Below are 19,331 nucleotides of genomic sequence, written 5' to 3' on the forward strand. Positions count from 1 at the left end.
GGGTCAGAGAGGATGAGGGAGGGCCAGGGAGGATGAAGGAGGGTCAGAGAGGATGAGGGAGGGTCAGGGAGGGTCACCGAGGATGAGGGAGGGTCAGGGAGCATCAGGGAGGGGCGTGGCAGCCCAGGCAGGCACCAGCTCCTCTCCAGCAGCAGCACCAGGTGACCGGGATAAAAGGTAAACAATCACAGTATTAGTTTTCTTAGGGCAATTTAACAATGGAACAAGGACAAACATCTCTGAAATAAAGTTTTCAGGAGAGGTTAGGGAGCTGGAGAAGTCTGTGGTCAACGAAGAGAGCCTCCAAGGCTGAGCCCAAGCAGCCCAGCTGGCCCACACCTGTCACGCCTGTCACCACCACCGCGGGTGACTCTGGCGCCAGCAGGCAGGGCGCTCTGCCCTGTTCAAGGCTGTCACAGCGCGTGACTTCTGTTCTACATTCCACGGGAGCATTCAGTCCCCTCTTCAAACTTGCGCATTTTAATTAGAAACTCACTTTCAGCCTGATTTTTGGCTTGAAAAATCTTCTCCAATTCAGCTTTCTGTTCTGCCAATTCTTTCTTAAACTGGTCTTGTAAATTCTCCAACTCCAATCGATGCTTTGCAGACAATTCTCTGCGTAGGTTTTCCAGGCATAAACCTCTCTCGGATTCCCAGTCTTGCTTCAGGGTCTAACCCAAAAGGAAAGAAGATGACTATGGGCCAACAGTTGATGATCTGTGGCAAAAAATTCAAATTACATTCGAAAACCAGGTGTGGGCAGTCGCCGCGCCCAGATACAACTATCAGCACAGGAACCTGGATGGTCCCCCCTTAAAGGGACAGGCACAGAGACAGCAAGGATCGCCTGCCTAGAAACAAAGCAGGGGCGGAGGTTACACTCAACGATTCACGCACTGTCCCCCACGAAAGACCCAGGGTGCTACGTCACCTGACCTCTTCTGGGGGCTGGCTCTGTCCCAAATGCCCTAAGAAATGAGTCCTCACTGTCCAGCTTAGACAGGTGGGGAGCTGGGGCACAAACCTTCAACCTGGGACAAGCCTCCACCAACAGCCTGAGCAGAACAGACAGGACATAAACACCCACATGCCCGATGTCACACATGTCCCCTACCGTCACCAACGTCCCCCACATCCTCCAACCTCACCAGCCACTTCCTCTGCCATCACCGACATCGAAGGCCCTTCTACACATATAGCCTTGAAAAAGGCCCCATCATCAGACTCAAAAGCTCCAGTGAGAGACTCCCGTGACACCCTAAAACAGAACTCTTTCCTCCGGGGAGGACAATCGCAGGACAAGCTGGGATAGTCAGCACAGCACTCAGGGCCCACTGCTGCCCAGCCTCGCTGCACTCCGTGCACCCCACCTCCACCCCTCTTCCGCCTGCACCCCGCCCCCCCAACAAAGCACCCAGAACCTGCATGCTTCACACACACGTTAGACTCAGTTGTCACAGTGTGCCTCCCTGCAGGGAACATCTGTCAGTCCTAAAGCAGAGCGAAGGCCAGGCCATAGGGGCCACTTAGGAACCAGACTTGGGGGTGCAGGAGCTTCACACTACAGAACAAGTACACACAAAACTCCCAATAAGCTGTGCCGACAAACTCAAACTGTACAAGTAGAAGAATGCTTTGGCTCTAACTCAAAAAGCAATGCATTCTCCACCAGCACATTCAATTAAAGCTCTGACTGGATTTTGTCTGAATCAGGTGAGGGGCTTTCCTGGGGGGAGCCCGGAGGTGAGGTGGGGGCAAGCCACCGGGATAGAGGACAAAAGGGAAACCCTGCAGACACAGAGTGACATTTCTAACGACGTCTACCTCTATCATCCGCACGTTTTTCTCCATTTCTGACTGTAACTTCTCCTTCAGCTCAGCTGCAAGAAAAACAGAAAAGCAGATCAGATCGAAGTTCCCCCCAGTCTGCTCACTCAGGAGGTGAGAGGGTTGCTCCCCAGGAAGGCTCACCGACACTAACAGGACAACAGGGTACGTGTCTGTGGGGGAGTAAGAACTCGATGTATGGTTTAATTAACAAATGATACTCATGCCTACATCCGGACAGAGCCTTCCAGCCAGACTGACAGCCCGACACAAGCTGGCTCTGGGGCCGCAGGGGCTCACGCTCTGGTCTGTCTGCCCCACCCTGGGCCCCCACACACCTAGGCCTGTCATTCAGGCTCCCCCCGTGCCAGACTCCAGGCAAGGTACTGGCAGGCAGACAGGTAAAGACCTTCTGGGACCCAGCAGGTCCCAAGCCGAGAGGGAAGAAGCACAAGAAAAGAGGTACCAGTGCTGAGGGTGCAGGGGAGGGAAAAGGCGGGACCTGCGGGCATGGCACGGCATAGACTGGGAGGTGCACACACACCTGGACGTGTGGGCCCTGGAAAGGGACACAGGAACAAGCCAAGGTGGAGCTGGTGCCAGTCAACGGTGCACGAGCAAGGTGAGGGTGGTCTGAGCAAGCCCAGAACTCAAGCGAAGAGCCAGACACTGCCTCTGAGGGAAGGTCACGGGGGCCCAGCCCATGGCAGAGCCTCAAGGAGCAGAGGGCAAGTGTGGGCCCTCTGTGGTCTTGTTACCAGAGGTGAGCACAGAGCAAATGGCTCAGAAAGAGACCTAAGCCAAAGCGTGTTTTGTACTTTTAAAAAATGAGGAAATTGGGTGCCTGGGGGCTGGCAGTTAAGCGTCTGACTCTTGGTTTCAGCTCAGGTCATGATCCCATGGTTCGTGGGTTAAAACCCCGAGTCAGGCTCTGCACTGGCATGGAGCCTGCCTGGGATTCTCTCTCCCTCTCTCTCTGCACCCCACCCCCCCGCCAACTCATGTGTGCCCGTTCTCTCAAAATAAATAAATAAACTCAAATTAAAAATGAGCAAAAACAGGAAGACATCAAACTACTTATTTATGTTTGCTTGAACCCACATGAGGAAACAGGACAGTAACCCTGGAACCTGAGAAGACGGGCTCCCTCTTGGAGGTGGGGGTTGGGGGGTGGGGTGCAGAGAAGAGGAAGACTTTCAACACATCCAGGGCCACGCACACCGCTTTCGTTTTTCAAATGAAAAACTCAACAAATAGGCAGATCAGCAGGGAAACGGGGTGACTGCTCATGGGCAAGAGTTTATTTCTGGGGGATCAATTTGTAACCTTAGATTGTGAGGATGTGTGCGCGACTCTGAGATGCACACCCTGAATGGTAGAATTGTATGGTGTGTGAATTATAGCACAATCAAGCTGTTGTTAAAAAACTGATGCTTATATTTCATCATTATTAAAAGCACCAACGTGTTATAGTCAGATTTAAACAATTAAAACTACATATCCTGCTAAAACTTATCAGTTACTTACATCTACTGACCGAATTTAAAAAAAACTTGAAATTTGTAAAAAACGTCCTCTTATCATATACCAATTGGAAATAAGGCGGTATTTATATATAAGTGGCATATCTATATACGTGAATAGAAGTTTTTTATCTTTAAAAAAATGAAAAACAAGTAAAACTGATGTTTACAAAAAGTAGTGATTGACAAAAAGTGTACAAAAGAAACATTAAAACATACAAGTATGCCTCAGATGTAAACAAAGAGATCAGACTAGGCCAGAGAATCACCAAATGAAAAGGCGCCTAAGCTGTCCACCAGGAGCGACATGGCCCCACTGGGCACAGAGTGCGCAGCCTGGGGGACACGTCCAGAAGCCCCTGAGTCAGTCGACAAAGCTCAGCCACAGACACAGTCCCATGAGAGGTGGACACGGACACTTCCGGCACACGAGCAGGTCACCTCCAACAGCGTGGCTTCCAAACCTGCCACGAGCCCGCGGGAGAAGCGGATGCAAGGTGAGGGGACAACAGGGTCCCCACAGAGCAGGGTGCACGCAGCCCCACCCAGGGGCTGGACGGCGGCCAGCGCGCCCCGCGCTTCGCACGTCAACACTACTCCCGGGAGACACTCCTACGGGGTCACCCACATCCCCCCCCCCCCCCCCCCCAGCAGACGCGTGGCGGTGAAGCCCCCGCACGCCTGCCCACCCGTACCGGTCTCGCGGCTGTACCGCAGCGCCGCCGCCTCCTGCTCCCTCGCGTGCTGCTCCCGCACAAGCCCCAGCTCCTGCTGCTGTCTGCTCCGCAGCAGGGCCAGCTCCTGGGCGTGCCGGCCGTTGAGCATGGCCCGCAGCTCCGTCAGCGCCGTCTCCTTCTCCTTCTGGAGGTTGGCCTGCGTCAGCTCCAGCTGCGCCGTGTGCATGTTGCTGAGACTCAGGCGCAACGCCTCCAGCTCCAGGGAGGGCACCGGCTGCAGGAGAGAGAGGGGTTTCTGGGCTGCAGGTGGAATCTGGTACACGGCTCACGCGCGCCCGCAAGGATGCCGCAGCGGCACCCCACCACCACGTGCTGCTTGCACCTGCTCCACGAGGGCTCACACTCAAGGGACGGCACACCAGCTCGGCCCCCCACGGGACCTCAGTTGTCCCGGCCGCCCTCTGGCAGCCCTGGCACCGCCCAGCAGCTCCCCAACCGCCTAAAACCACCCACCCGATCCTATCCGGAAGCCCCTCCGGCCCACGTGTCCTCTCCCTCCACCTAAACCACAGCCCTGCGGTGGTGTCCTCCTTGAGCTCCCAGGCCACAAAGGGTGGCCCCCAAGCTCCTTCCAGGCAGACTCCCCAGCCCACAGGCCTGTCCTGCTGGCTGGAGACAGGTGAGCAGCCGTTCCAGAGACCGCAAGCCCCTCGTCAGAAACATGGGAAGGACAACCAGAATATGGACAGTGGGAAGCTCTGGACAGTCACTGACAATGAGGGCAAAACGTGAGGCCAAAGAGTGCCCAGAAGCGGCCAAGTTAACGACACCAACAGGAACCCCAGGTCCAGACCAGAGACAGAGTGAGCTCTGTACTTGGCTGCTCTGGAAGGTGGGCACACTTCTGTGCCTGGCTAAGATGTGCAGAATCTGTTTCTCCTTCCACTGCCTTGGGGGAAAGTGGAAGAAGGCCAGGGTTCCGGGGAGCATACTTTATTCCCAATTAACACAAACAACAGAAAAACATACTTAGAACTAGGCACTTAAGGGACACCCAGAAGCACATAGAAAGAAAATGAATAAAGGAGAGCAATAACAGAAATCATGGCAAGAGAACACATCTCCCAAGAGGCCGGCAGGGACGTCCTGCAGGACAGCAATGCCACAGTGAGCGACAGGGATGCACACGGCCCTCCCTCCACACGAGCATGTCCACAGCACCCCATGCTCCCCGTAGGTGGCAGGCACCAGGGGAGTCAGATGTGCCTTCAGGATGGCCTTGCTCATGGCGGTGGCACTGCCTGAGTTTAATGAGTGGGAGCATGGCTGATGGGGAAACATCCGGCTGTGCGGTGAGCAGCACCTGGCCAGACACACTGCCCTCGAGTATCCTTGCGTGTCCACCTGTCCTTCCGATGGCCCCACACAAAACAAGGCTGCCACACACATCTGTCCACTTTGTGACAAACCTCTCCTTCCTGCGACCCTCCCAGATCCCAAAACCCACGAGTGTAAGACACAGGGTGAGTGTGCAGGGACCAGCCATGCCCGAGCACCTGGATGGGGGCCCAAGCATCCCGGGTCACCTGGGTCTGCAGCTGGACCTGCCACATCTCCGCCGGCTGCTGTGTGCCAACCTCACCCTCCGGTCTTCTCATCCGTTCTGCAATTTCTAGTATATGTTCTTGTTCACGTTCCTGAAGAAGGAAAGCGAAGGATGTGACCCAGAGAATTCACACAAGAAAACAGTCACTAGGAACAATTACGACATCCCAGAGAGAACAGAGAACATGTGTGCACAAAAACTGGTCCAGGAGTGTTCACTGGTCACAATCACCAGAAGGAGGAAGCAACCCACGTGTCCACTGACAGGTGAATACAGAAACAAGGTGTGGCAAAGCCATTCAAAGGGGTTCCAGTCAGCCACAAAAAGGAAAGACCCACAGGCACGTGCTATGACACTGATAACCTCAAGATATACTCGGTGCAAGATGCCAGACACGTACTGTGTGGTTCTGTGAATATGCAATGTCCAGAACAGGCAAATCCACAGGGACGGAATGCTGACTGGTGGGTGCCAGGGCCTGGAAGGAGAGAGGAAAGGGGAATGACTGCCAGTGAGTATGGCAGGTTCCTTTTAGGGTAATGAAAATGTTTTGGAATTAGACAGTTGTAGTTATACAACAAAGTGACTATACTAAAAGCCACTGAAATATGTACTTTAGTGAATTTTATACATGTGAATTATATCTGAATAAAAGTAACTACGAAGGAACATTCAGCCTGTTTAAGTGGCCTGGAGTAAAGCGGAAACCCACAGAAAGAGAGGCTGCAGGTGTATATGGGACAGCAATGTGACCTCCCTGGGCCATCTGCCCCTCAGTCAAAGGAGGGAAGTGATACTTACAGGAGGGAAAATGCACACAAAAAGCCTGGAAGAGGTGGGTGCCAATAAAAGCTGAACCTGAAGATGTAAATTGAAACATCGTTTTATAGCAACTAAATTGGCAAAAGTTGTTGATAATGTTGATCCTCAATGTCACCAAGGACATGGAAAAATAACCGAATACTGTCACCGACAGAATAAGTTGGTATAACTTTTTCTTAAGAGATATTTTGACACCGTATGTCAAGAACCATAGAAAACGTTTCTGTCTAGGGGTGCCTGGATGGCTCAATCGGTTGAGCGTACGACTTGGCTCGGGTCATGATCTCATGGTTCACGGGTTTGAGCACTGCGTTGGGACTCTGTGCTGACAGCTCAGAGCTTGGAGCCTGCTTCGAGTTCTGTGTCTCCCTCTGTTTCTGCCCCTCCCCATTCGCACCCCGTCTCTCTCTCTCTCTCTCTCTCTCTCTCTCTCTCTTAAAAAAAAAATAAAAGTTAAAAAAAAAAAATTTTTTTTTAATAAATAAATAAATAAACATTAAAAAATTAAAAAGAAAGAAAATGTTTCTGTCTTAATATTCCCAACTCTAGAAAATTTTCAGCATCAATACTCCAAAGGGAAAAGAAAAGCTACAGGCCCTCTATGAGCATTCCAGTCTCCTCTCCCCTAGCCAGCCCCCACCCCGCCTAGAGCCTGCCCTGGAGCACACCCCACCTGGAGCAGCCACTGCAGCCACAGGCCTCCCAGCTTCCCTTACATGACAGCCCAGACCTTTCTCTGAGGCTTGTCTACAAAGCACCTCGGACTCAAACCAATCTGAAATTCTCCTGCCCCAACTAAGGCTCCTCCAACATTAGCTACCTCAGTCAACAACACCCCCAAACCCTCACAGTCCTCCTATTCCTGCCTCCCCTCCCATCAACCCCACAAGCTCAAGGCCAGTCCTGGCATTCCGCCATTCCCATGAGCATGGCTGACTGGCCCCCGTGGTCACGTGGCCTAATGTGCGGTCACTGGCTTGGAGACTGGGTAATACATTCAGAAAACAAATCTGACCTCGTCATACTCCCTTGAAAAACTCCATGAGTCCGCTGTCCTTGCCATAAAATCCCTGCAGGGTGCAGAGCCGCCCTCTGTCCCACTGGGCACCTGCCTCATGTCCCAGGAACATGAATCCTGGAACAGCTATGCCTCCCTCCTCTAGCTCCTCTGGGCCCTTCCCAGCCTCTGTGACTATTTTAAGCCTTGACTTAAAAAGCCTTGACTGTAAGCCTTGGCTCCTGCTGCTCCTGAAACACACGTCTGATGCCAGGAAGCGGTCAGTACTGTTGGTGAAGTCGCACATGCAAGCGGCCTCTATCTGTGAGGCCAGGAATGTGGAATCACAGTGCTCAAAGGGGAGCGCTAGAGCCAGTTAAAATATCATCATGGATCCTTTTTCAAATTAAGGATTTTTCCCCAATGGGAAACAGTAACATAGGAGTGTCCAGTTCTAAACATAAAATAGGCATGGGGCGCTGGGGTGGCTCAGTCAGTTAAGCATCCATCCCACTCTTGATTTTGGCTCTGGTCATGAGCTCATGGTTCATGGGTTCAGGCCCTGCATCGGGCTCGTGCTGACAGTGCGGAGCCTGCTTGGGATTCTCTCTCCTCTTTTTCTGCCCCCCCCCCCCCCCCCCCCCCCCCTCTCTCTCACAAAAAAAAACTAAAAAAAAAAAAAAAACAAAAAACATTTAAACATAAAAGGCACAATCTTAAAACATTTTTGCTATAAACATCAGGATTGTTGGATAAAACATATCAAAGGTGACTTCTGAAGGGGTGCCTGGGTGGCTCAGTCGGTTAAGTGCCCGACTTCAGCTCAGGTCATGATCTCACGTTCATGAGTTCCAGCCCCATATAGGGCTCTGTGCTGACAGCTCAGAGCCTGGAGCCTGCTTCTGTATGTGTCTCTCTCTCTGTCCCCTGCCCCCCCACTGGCGCTCTCTCTCTCAAAAATAAACACTAGAAAAAAGTGACTTTTGAGGGAACACCTCCCCCCCATGTGCCAGAAAGAAGGGATGTGGAATCTAAAATGATCTAGGGAGACAGGGACACTTAAGAGCAGCACATGGTCCCAGAATCAGAGGCTTTGCCAGGCCGGTGGTTGGTAACGTGATGTCTGACATTGCCAGGTTTCCTGAAGGGCTGTGCAGCAGGACAGGACAGACATCCTCACTGCCTGTGGGGAGGAAGGCCAGGTACAGGGAGGTCAGGAAGCTTCTCTATCTCCAAATGGGAAGGCAGAGGGGATGAGCTGGGGGCAGTTCTCCTGAGAAATTAAAACCCAGGCCTATTCCTCATATTGTTTACAAATTTACATATGCCACGGGGTGCAGAAATCCCCAAGCAAAGAAACTGACCTAAAAACAAGTCTTAGTGAAGAGCTACTTCTGGGACACTGATCAAATACAAATCCAGCACCCATCTGGAAGGACTCCCACAAGCCAAGACAGATATTCTCACGGAACTCATACAAACACCTCACTAAAGATGAGAACACAACAGGCTACTCCAAAAACGATGACAAGTACATGGAAAACAACATATTAAAAAGAGAAAAGGTCTCAAGCAGTAGCACCCACAGTGGCCCTCTCACACAGGTGTGCAGGCCAAAATACTCAAAGTGATCCAAATAATCCCAAGCCTCACATTAAAAAAAAAATTTTTTTTACATTTATTTTTGATAGAGAGAGACAGAACACAAGTGGGGAAGGGGCAGAGAGAGAAAGAGACACAGAATCTGAAGCAGGCTCCAGGCTCCGAGCTGTCAGCACAGAGCCTGGCATGGTCCTCAAACTCACAAACCGCGAGATCATGACCTGAGCCGAAGTGGGGCGCTTAATCGACTGAGCCACCCAGGCGCCCCCAAGCCACACACTTAATTTAAAGTGAGTAACTAATCATACCTTTAAATACTAGGCAACATTTAGATCTGCTCATTAAAAAGGATAGTTATGCTTAATTAAAAAAACAGCTTGAGAGGCACCTGGGTGGCTCAGTCGGTTAAGTGTCCAACTTCGGCTCAAGTCATGATCTCATGGTTCGTGAGTTCGAGCCTCGTGTCAGGCTCTGTGCTGACAGCTCAGAGCCTGGAGCCTGCTGCAGATTCTCTGTCTAAACTCTCTCTCTGCCCCTCCCCACTTGCTTATACTCTCTCTTTCTCCCTCAAAAATAAACATTAAAAAAAATTTTTTAATGGTTAAGATGGTAAGTTTTATGTTAAGTGTATTTTACAATTTAAAAATGACAAAACTATACACTGAGGGAATTATAAATGAAGTTTAACTATTCTAACATCCTTGTACTATCAAAGAGTGAAGGTATTAATTAGATTTAGATATAAAGAAGTATAAATGTTGTATGTAATAAGCTCACCATTAAAAGAATAGAAACTGAGTATATTATTACTCCAAAATGAGTAAAGGGAAAATTAAAAAAAAGAAATCTCCTGATAAAAAATAATCCAATGAAATGTAAGCTCAAACACATCGAAGTTTACATTAAATATAAATGAATTAAACTACACACAGGGGCTCCTGGGTGGCTCAGTCAGTTGAGTGTCCAACTTCGACTCAGATCATGATCTCACAGTTCAAGAGTTGGAGCCCCACGTTGGACTTGCTGCTGTCAGCACGGAGCCTGCTTGGGATCCTCTGTTCCCCTCTCTCTGCCCCTCCCCTGCTCGTTCTTTCTCTCTCTCTCAAAAATGAATAAACAGGGGCGCCTGGGTGGCTCAGTCGGTTAAGCGACTGACTTCGGCTCAGGTCATGATCTCCCGCTCTGTGAGTTCCAGCCCTGCGTCGGGCTCTGTGCTGACAGCTCAGAGCCTGGAGCCTGCTTCAGATTCTGTGTCTCCCTCTCTCTCTGGCCCTCCCCCATTCACGCTCTGTCTCTCTCTGTCTCAAAAATAAATAAACGTTAAAAAAAAATTTTTATAAAAAAAATGAATAAACATTTATTTAAAAAAAAAACTATCCAATAAAAAAACAGACCCTGTCAGAATAATTTTTAAAAATCAACACCATGTTGTTTACCACAACATACATCTAAAACATAAAGACACAAAGATTTCGGAAGGGAAAGGATAAAAAAGACCAGAATCACGTCTGATCCAATGACACAAAGTTCTAAAGCGTAACTGCCACAGAAAATCAGGACGGTGTTGACTCTGGGGTGTGGGGAGGAGGGCAGCAGGGCACGAGGAAGATTCCAGGTCCAGCACTGTGCTATTTCTTACTGCAGAAGGAACGTGTAGTATTTACTGTGTATTCATTTGTTAAGCGTGTACACTTTATGTACTTTCTACTTCTCTGCGCACATGCTATATGTCACAGTTTAAAACAAGTATGAAAATGGGTATTTAAGGGTGAGTTTTATGGACCCCACCAGAGACCATTTCTCCAGGCCCTGCCTATGATCTAGATTTCTCCTGCAATAACACAGATTAAAAACCAAACTTGCTCACTGCCTAAAGTAATGTGGACTGAGTCCCACTAGAATCAAACGTCTAAAATACAGGCTTTAGGGGTGCCTCACCAGCTCGGCTGGTAAAGCATGTGACTCTTGATCTCAGGGTTCTGAGTTCAAGCCCCACATTGGGCATGGAGCCTACCTAAAAAAAACTGTTTATAATACAGACTTTTAACACAACACTTTAAAACTAATCAGTTCAGTATCTAATAAATTTCCTCCCAAATACCAAAACAAACATAAGGAATTAATTCAACACATGTGGAATTCACGTCAGGCCCTGTGGCAGAAAACGGGACCACGGGAGAGATGAGGGCCAGGCCCAGGAAACACGCCGCGACAGCAAGGCGGCAGGTGAGCAAGGGAGGTCACACGTGACAGCTATCCTCAACGCACGACAGGCAACTTTCTCTCTTCAACATCGGGCAAAAAAAGATCAGAGGTCCCAAGGAAGGGAGAGGTGGGCTCGGTCAGAAGGGTCCCCACAGAGACTTCCACACCGGGGCAGCGCCAAGGGAGCAGGGCCTGCAGGGGAAGCTCTGAAGCCCGTTTTCTTTGCTTCGAGTTTCTACACTTCACGAGACAGGACCCTTCAGAGACCGAGTCCTCTCTCTGGTCTGGATTTCTCCAACAGGGTGAAACCCCCTCAGGAGCAACACGCTGTAACAGAGAAGCCTGAGGAATACCTCTGTGATGACCCGAGGCGGTTCCGGATGGTCGCCGTCTGGGTTCCGCTGTGGCCGCGCCGAAGCCCCCGTCCTCTCTCCATCGGAGTCCTCCAGCTGAGAGGGGAAGGGCCAGAGAAGAGCATTTATAGCAACGTCCAGAGCTGCGACCTCAGCCTTCTGGCCAGTGCCCACACCAGCTCCAGCCCCACTCGTTCACGGCATGCTTTCCTCCAGAAACAATTCTCAATCCCTAAACATTTTTTATGCGACTCATTTCCCTAATGATGCTGCTGTCCTTCCTAATGAATTTTGCTTCAAGTTATTTCACTGTGCGAGTGATGTCTAAATTATTAAATTTTTAGTTTCTCAATAAATTCTACTCTTTCAGACACATGCACAATTTCTATGCTCTTATTTTTATGTAAGCTCAAATATTTCATCCTCATGATTTTCCATTTTTAGATAAATTTTTCCTTAATAATTTGTAATAAATTCCTCAATATTTTTAAAAAGAGTATTTTATCATCTCAAACCTGAGTTTAAAGTTTCCCAATGAATTATCCCTGATGTTTTTTTGGCCCATAAATTCACAGTAATTCTGGGCTTTTAATCTGCTGTGCAAAATGAATTGATAATGCCTGTCTGCAAAAAAGTTAGGTGATGTCCAAAGAAAATCTATGTTTGAAATACGAAATCAAAATACCTATAAGTCTCTCTCATGCCTTTGTCATTAACCACAGCATCACCTTAACTCTGGGTACATTATGGGGGTCTGCTGGACCCAACATGACTGTCATTTCTTCTTTAAGCAGTTATAACTATTTGAGGGGGCTGATATTTCGTAAATTTTCTCTTTTGGGTCTTCAAAACACACACACAAAAGTTACTTACTTCTCTAAGAAATAGAGTAAAACATATTTTATTTTGCCATTACTACATGGGCCCACTAGACCCCGTGTAGTGTCTAAGATCCAAGACGGACCTGAGCAGTCTTGTTTTCATCTATCATGGCACCATGTCATCATCCTAAGAATTATTTCATCAGACTCAGCAGTTTATCCAACTGTGTCAAGAACCACCAAAACAATGAGAAAACAGGAGAAAGGGAGCCGCCCGGAGGATGAGGAAACAGTGCGGTGAAATCACCATCTTGCAGTATTTTTACTCACTGCAGAGACTCGCTGCAACCTGTCTTCAACATGATAGCCAAGAACTTTTTGTTTTCTTCCCAAAATGGCAACGAGAAGAAAGCCAACAGGACAGACTTTCATAATCATTAGATGAATTAAAAGATGAATGCTGAGAGAGAACAGCACTTGAGGCCAAGGATGATGGCAAAATTGACAGTAAAAATGAAGTCTCAGATTACAAGTCTTCACATACAATATTCAGTCAAGCTTCTCAAAATCAGGAATTAGTGAACAGAACGTTTTTTTAAATTTATTTATTTTTGAGAGAGAGAGAGAGACAGAGAGCATGTATACGAGCAGGGGAGGGGCAGAGGGGGAGGGGCAGAGGGGGAGGGGCAGAGGGGGAGGGGCAGAGGGAGAGGGAGAGAAAGAATCCCAAGCAAGCTCTGCACTCAGTACGGAGCTCGTGCGGGGCTCGAACTCATGAACAGTGAGATCACGACCTGAGCTGAAATCAAGAGTCTACACCCAACCCAATGAGAGCCACCAAGGCCCCTCTAATGTGCAGAACAACATTTCTAGGAAGAAAGAGGAAGCATGATAGTCTCATCCAGCATCACTCACAAGAAGGCTCCAACTCACAATATTTTGCATCAAGAACCTCCATCATCCCACTTGCTAAGAGCATATCAATATTCTTTAATTTTTATTTCTACGTGACAAAAATTTACTTGATATAAAGAGGTATGGGGCACCTGGGTGGCTCAGTCGGTTGAGCGTCCAACTGTGGTTCAGGTCATGATCTCAAGGTTCAGGAGTTCAAGCCCCACATAGGGCTCTGTGCTGACAGCTCAGAGCCTGGAGCCGCTTCGGATTCTGTGTCTCCCCCTCTCTGTCCCCCTCCTGCTCGCACTGTTTCTCTCTCTCAAATAAAAAATAAAAAACATTTTAAAAAATTTAAAAAGAGGTATCAAAATTTTTAATATCATTTTAACTTACTGCTTTATTCTTACTCCGGTAAGTTATTTATAAAACGACTTACACAAAAAGTAAAGCATGGGACCCAGACGATAAGTGATGATGACTATTTTTCCTGGTAGTGCCCAAACAGGAGTTGGAAGAGCTATAGAGCCATACTTGCTAACCCTTCTACAGCCCTGCTTAAAATCTGCAGTACAGGGGCACCTGGAGGCTCAGCTGGTTAAGCGTCCGACTCTATCAGTTTTGGCTCGGGTCATGATCTCACGGTTGTGGGCTCGAGCCCCTCGTTGGGCTCTGCGCTGACAGCCGCAGAGCCTGCTTGGGATTCTCGGTCTCCCTCTCTCTCTGACCCTCCCCCGCTGTCTCTCAAAAATAAACATTAAAAAAAAAAATCTTCAGTACAAGTTTTTGTAAAGGTAATTTTCCTCTGACATTTTTGACCTCCAAGCAATCTTTGGATGGTTCTTTTACAAGAAATGGCCTGTACTTAACTTTGTTCCTGACGCATAGCTGAGGTCAAATACCGCTTTCTGCCACTTCTCAGCTAACTGCCAGAACGGAGATGACCGTTGCACTGATTGAAGTAAAATGTCTTTTCACGGCGCACTTCACTTAAACTGTGAGGGAAGATGGCTAGATCCTGAACACCGACCATAAAGTCTTTTTGCAATTCTATCGTTGCTTCTAACCCCCTGAAAAACTCAAATCTTTAAGTTGCTTACAAACATGCTTTATTGACATACTCTTAGAATTTAATACGTGCCTGTGTTTTCTGCTCAGATCAGCAATTTACTTTCTTTACCCTAAGACTGCAGAATCTTCACCTGAAAGAGTATAGCAAAATTATGATATAGGAACTTTACGAATTAATTTTTCTTACAGAATTTTCATGGTATATTGTTTTTTCAATTGTCTATCTCCAATTTCTTTAGTCTTTTGGTCTTAAAACTAAAACATTGAACATAAAAAACAGCTTCCACACTAAGTTGCAGAATACTGCACTAAGCTGCTTCTACACTAACCTGCAGAATACAATTTCACCCAGCTTGGCAGGTTTCATTACACAACAAACCCACCCACACCCCACCGCTGGAGGGTGGCCCTAACTCAGCAGTGGACACCACAAGGAAAACCACCAAGTGACAACTGGGCATTTTCCACCTCCAGGATTGCATTACCTGGTTTTCAGTTCTTTTCTATGTCTAAAGACCATTAAAGTAACAAATGTATCAAATACGCTTTTAAACCAAATTAAGTGGGGGGGGGGGAGCACCTGGGTGGCTCAGTCCATCAAGAGTCCTGTCTCTTGATTCAGCTCAGGTCATGATCTCAGGTTTGTGAGTTCAAGCCCTGTATCAGGCTCCATGCTGACAGCACAGAGCCTGCTTGGGATTCTCTCTCTCTCTCTGTCTCTCTCTCTCTCTGCTCCTCCCCTGCTCATGCTTTCTCTCAAAATAAATAAATAAAACTTAAAAAAAAAAAAAAAAACTAAGCAACTTATTGTATGTTTAAAAGCATTACTATTTCTCACACATACATTTCATCTCACCGTATGGTATTCAATAAGCTCATTAAAAACCCATAGAAGTGAAACTTCTAAAAATTTCCAAATGGGCAAAATAAAACAAAAACACTTAATCATGTTCAAAGAACAACTATGACATAAAGGCTCTACAAGGACTCATACTCTGCTGACACAGACACAGCTGCAAGGAAGGCCTTGTGCCTATAAGGTGTTCTGCTAGGTCAGAGGAACATGTGACTGTTGATCTCAGGGTTGTGAGTTCAAGCCCCACATTGGGTGTACAGATTACCTAAAACTAAAATCTTAAAAAAAAGAAATCTAATTAATTCCTCAGGAGATAGGAGGAAAATAATGATGGCTTCATCCTATACATGCTACTTTTTTTTTTTAAGATTTTAAGTAATCTCTATACCCAACATGGGACTCAAACTCATAACTCTTGAGATCAAGAGTCACGTGCCCTACTGACTGAGCTAGCCAGATGCCCCTAACATGCCACTTTTTTTTTTAACCTATGCACATGAAAATTTTTAAGTAAGAATGTAATTAAAAAGTAATTTGTCCTGAAAAATAATAAAAAATTGAAAAGTTGTGAGTGAAGGTAAAGTCACACCACAGAAAAATGAATAGGCTTGACTATATATACATTTTAAAGCCTGGGAATCAATGGTCTACATATCTTTCTCAAGAAGTTAGAAAACCAAGAAAATCAAAACCAAACATACTTTAAAATAAACTACACATAAGAGCAGAAATCAAAGAAACATAGATATGTTACATAAAAGAATAAAGCCTATAGTTAACTTTTTATAAAAATAGTAAGCATTAACTTGTGGCAAGACCAACAAAGGCACAAATACTCACCTTTAAAAAATGAAAGGGGTGCCCGGGTGGCTCAGTCAGTTAAGCATCTGACTTCGGCTCACGTCATGATCTCGCGGTTTGTGAGTTCGAGCCCCACATTGGGCTTTGTGCTGTCATGACAGTTCAGAGCCTGGAGCCTGCTTCAGATTCTAGGTCTCCCTCTCTCTCTGCCCCTCCCCCGCTCAAGCTCTGTCTCTCTCTCTCTCTCTCTCTCTCTCTCAAAAAATTAACATCAACAAAAAAAATTTTAGTAAAAAAATAAACAAAAATGAAAAGGGTCATCAATACTGACGCCACAGACACTGAAAACATTCCTATGAAAAACTTAATGCCAAAAATTGGAAGATTAGATGAAAGAACAAATTCTGGGAAAAAGCATTAGTGAATAGTTTGATAACTATCAAATAAATGGAGTCTGTAATTCAAAGCTTTCCCACAAACAAAACCTCAGTTCCCAAAGTCTTCACCATCTTACACAAACTCATTCACAGAGCAAAGGAGACCTCTCAGCTCCTTGGATAAGGCCAGCACAATCTCAACACTACAAGTACAGGTCACTCTGTCACAAAAATATATGCTTTCTTTGTATCAACTGAGATGATATGACTTTTCTCGGAGTCTGTTAATGAACTGCACTAATTTCTTTGAACGTCTGACCAATCTTGCACAACACTAAAATACACTCCACTCCACACCCACCCAAACTGTTAAAATAGAGGAGGAAAAAAAAGACAGTCAATACAAATCACAGATGCTATGGAACAAGTAAAACTTACACATGTCACTACCGAAAATATAAACTGAACAACTGTTTTAAACACAGCTCAACATATGCATGTTGAACAAATAGATGTATAATGACCCAACAATTAAGTAACTAATTATAGCCTCAATAGAAACATCTGCACATGTACACCAAGAGACTTGTCTAAGAATGGGTGTAGTAAATGCCAAGTAACTGTAGAATAGACAAACAGATGGAAGCACATTCATATAATGAAATACCACACAATAACGAAAATGAATAAACAATAGTGTTTAACATGAATAAACCTCATAAACAAGACACTGGATAAAAAAGATCCAGACTCAAGATATGCATACTAGATTATTCCATTAAAAGTTCAAAAACCTGGGGCGCCTGGGTGGCTCAGTCGGTTAAGCATCTGACTGGCTCAGGTCATGATCTCCTGGTTCATGGGTTCGAGCCCTGTGTCGGGCTCTGTGCTGACAGCTCCAAGCCTGGAGCCTGCTTCGGATTCTGTGTCTCCCTCTCTCTCTCTGCTCTCCCCCCACTCATGCTCTATCTCTCTCTCTCAAAAATAAATAAACATTAAAAAAAAAAAAAAGTTCAAAAACCTGCTGCACCTGGCTGGCTCGGTTGGTTAAGCATCCAACTTCGGCTCAGGTCATGATCTCACGGTTCGCGGGTTCGAGTCCCGCATTGGGCTCTGTGCTGTTAGCTCGGAGCCTGGAGCCTGCTTCTGATTCTGTGTCTCTCTCCCTCTCTCTCTCTGCCCCTCCCCCGCATGCACTCTGTCTCTCAAAAATAAATATACATTAAAAAAAAAACCAGCAGGGGCGCCTGGGTGGCGCAGTCGGTTAAGCGTCCGACTTCAGCCAGGTCACGATCTCGCGGTCCGTGAGTTCGAGCCCCGCGTCAGGCTCTGGGCTGATGGCTCAGAGCCTGGAGCCTGTTTCCGATTCTGTGTCTCCCTCTCTCTCTGCCCCTCCCCCGTTCATGCTCTGTCTCTCTCTGTCCCAAAAATTAAAAAAAAAAAAAAAAAACGTTGAAGAAAAAAAAAAAAACCAGCAGTCCCATTGGATGAGGACCCATTCTAATGATCTCATTTTAAAAAATAATAATTAATTAGTTAATTAATTCAAAAATCAGCAAAATTAAACTACAGTTCTAAAAGTCAAAGTACTCAATACACAAAAGGTAACTTGAGATGAATCATAAACCCAGAAAGCAAAACCATAAGGCTTCAAGAAGACATAGGAAAGTACATGATCTCAGAGCTAGAAGAAATTTTTTGGATAGGACACAAAAAGCACTAACCATAGGAAAAACTGATAAATTCAACTTCAACAAAGCAAGCAAAACTGAGGAAAAACATTCACAATACATATACCTAACATATGACAGATACGAAGAATATTAAGAATTCCTACAAATCAACAATGAAAACATTTTTTTTAAATCAAATGCTTACCAAAACAGCAAAGTCCAGACATGTAACAACGTAACATTGACAATGCCTGGCATCCAATCAAAAATTATTAAACATACCAAAAGGTGAGAAATGTGACCCATAACCAAGAGAAAATCAGTCCAATGGAAATATACCCGAAAAGGACAGAGAGGATAGAATTAGCAGACAGGGACATTAAAATAGCTGTTATATTAATACCCAGTATTTAAAGGGAAATACAAACGCAATGAAGAATGATATAAAAAATACAAAATACCCGAAACAAAAAGAAATTCACTTAATTCTAGATTAATAGAATAGACATTGCAAAGAAAAGATCAGCAAACTTGATCTAGCAATAGAAGTGATCTAAAATGAAGAACACGGGGTGCCCGGGAGGCTCAGTTGGTTAAGCGTCTGACTTCAGCTCAGATCATGATCTTGCGGTTCATGGGTTCGGGCCCCGTGTCAGGCTCTGTGCTGACAACTCAGAGCCTGGAGCTGCTTCGGATTCTGTGTCTCCCTCTCTCTCTGCCCCTCCCCCGCTCAAGCTCTCTCTCTGTCTCCCAAAAATGAGTAAACATTAAAAAAAATTTAAAAAAATAAAATGAAGAACAAAAAGGCAGAGACTGGAAAAAAATGTTTTAATAAGTAAATAAAGCAAAGTCTAAATGACCCATAGGATAACCTTAAACAATTTGCAATATATAGATTTGAAATCACAAAGGGGGAAGAATGGGAAGCAACAAAAAGTATTTGAAAAATTGAACAAAAATTTTCTATATTTGGTGAAAACTAAACCAAAGTTTCATAAAGATCAACATATCCCAGGCAGTAGAAACACAAAGGAAACCACCCTAGGCACATCATGATGAAAGAATTTGAAACCAGAGATAAAAACAAAAGTTTTAAAAGTACCCCCAAAAAATTAAAAGGAAAAAAAGACTCTACAGAGGGGCGCATGGATAGCTTGGTTGGTTATGAGTCTGACTCCTGATTTTGGCTCAGGTCACGATCTCACGGTTCCTGGGATCGAGCCCCA

At 46.2% G+C, this 19,331-nt stretch overlaps 1 protein-coding gene across 6 annotated transcripts in view; it reads right to left on the reverse strand.

Annotated features, from left to right (window-relative positions):
* Positions 1 to 19,331, reverse strand: part of PCNT (pericentrin) — a 133,430-nt gene that overhangs the window by 100,405 nt on the left and 13,694 nt on the right. For 5 of the 6 annotated variants that reach the window (XM_049627664.1, XM_049627667.1, XM_049627663.1 and 2 more), the window contains exons 3-8: positions 11,613 to 11,708; positions 6,034 to 6,111; positions 5,614 to 5,724; positions 4,046 to 4,301; positions 1,825 to 1,880; positions 497 to 671 (exon numbers count right to left, since the gene is read on the reverse strand). In XM_049627664.1, coding sequence (XP_049483621.1) covers positions 497 to 671; positions 1,825 to 1,880; positions 4,046 to 4,301; positions 5,614 to 5,724; positions 6,034 to 6,111; positions 11,613 to 11,708 — 772 coding nt within the window. The remainder of the gene's footprint in view (positions 1 to 496; positions 672 to 1,824; positions 1,881 to 4,045; positions 4,302 to 5,613; positions 5,725 to 6,033; positions 6,112 to 11,612; positions 11,709 to 19,331) is intronic. The other variant, XM_049627666.1, reaches the window with a different exon arrangement.

The sequence above is a fragment of the Panthera uncia genome, chromosome C2 (genome assembly GCF_023721935.1).
Source record: "Panthera uncia isolate 11264 chromosome C2, Puncia_PCG_1.0, whole genome shotgun sequence".
NCBI lineage: Eukaryota > Metazoa > Chordata > Mammalia > Carnivora > Felidae > Panthera > Panthera uncia.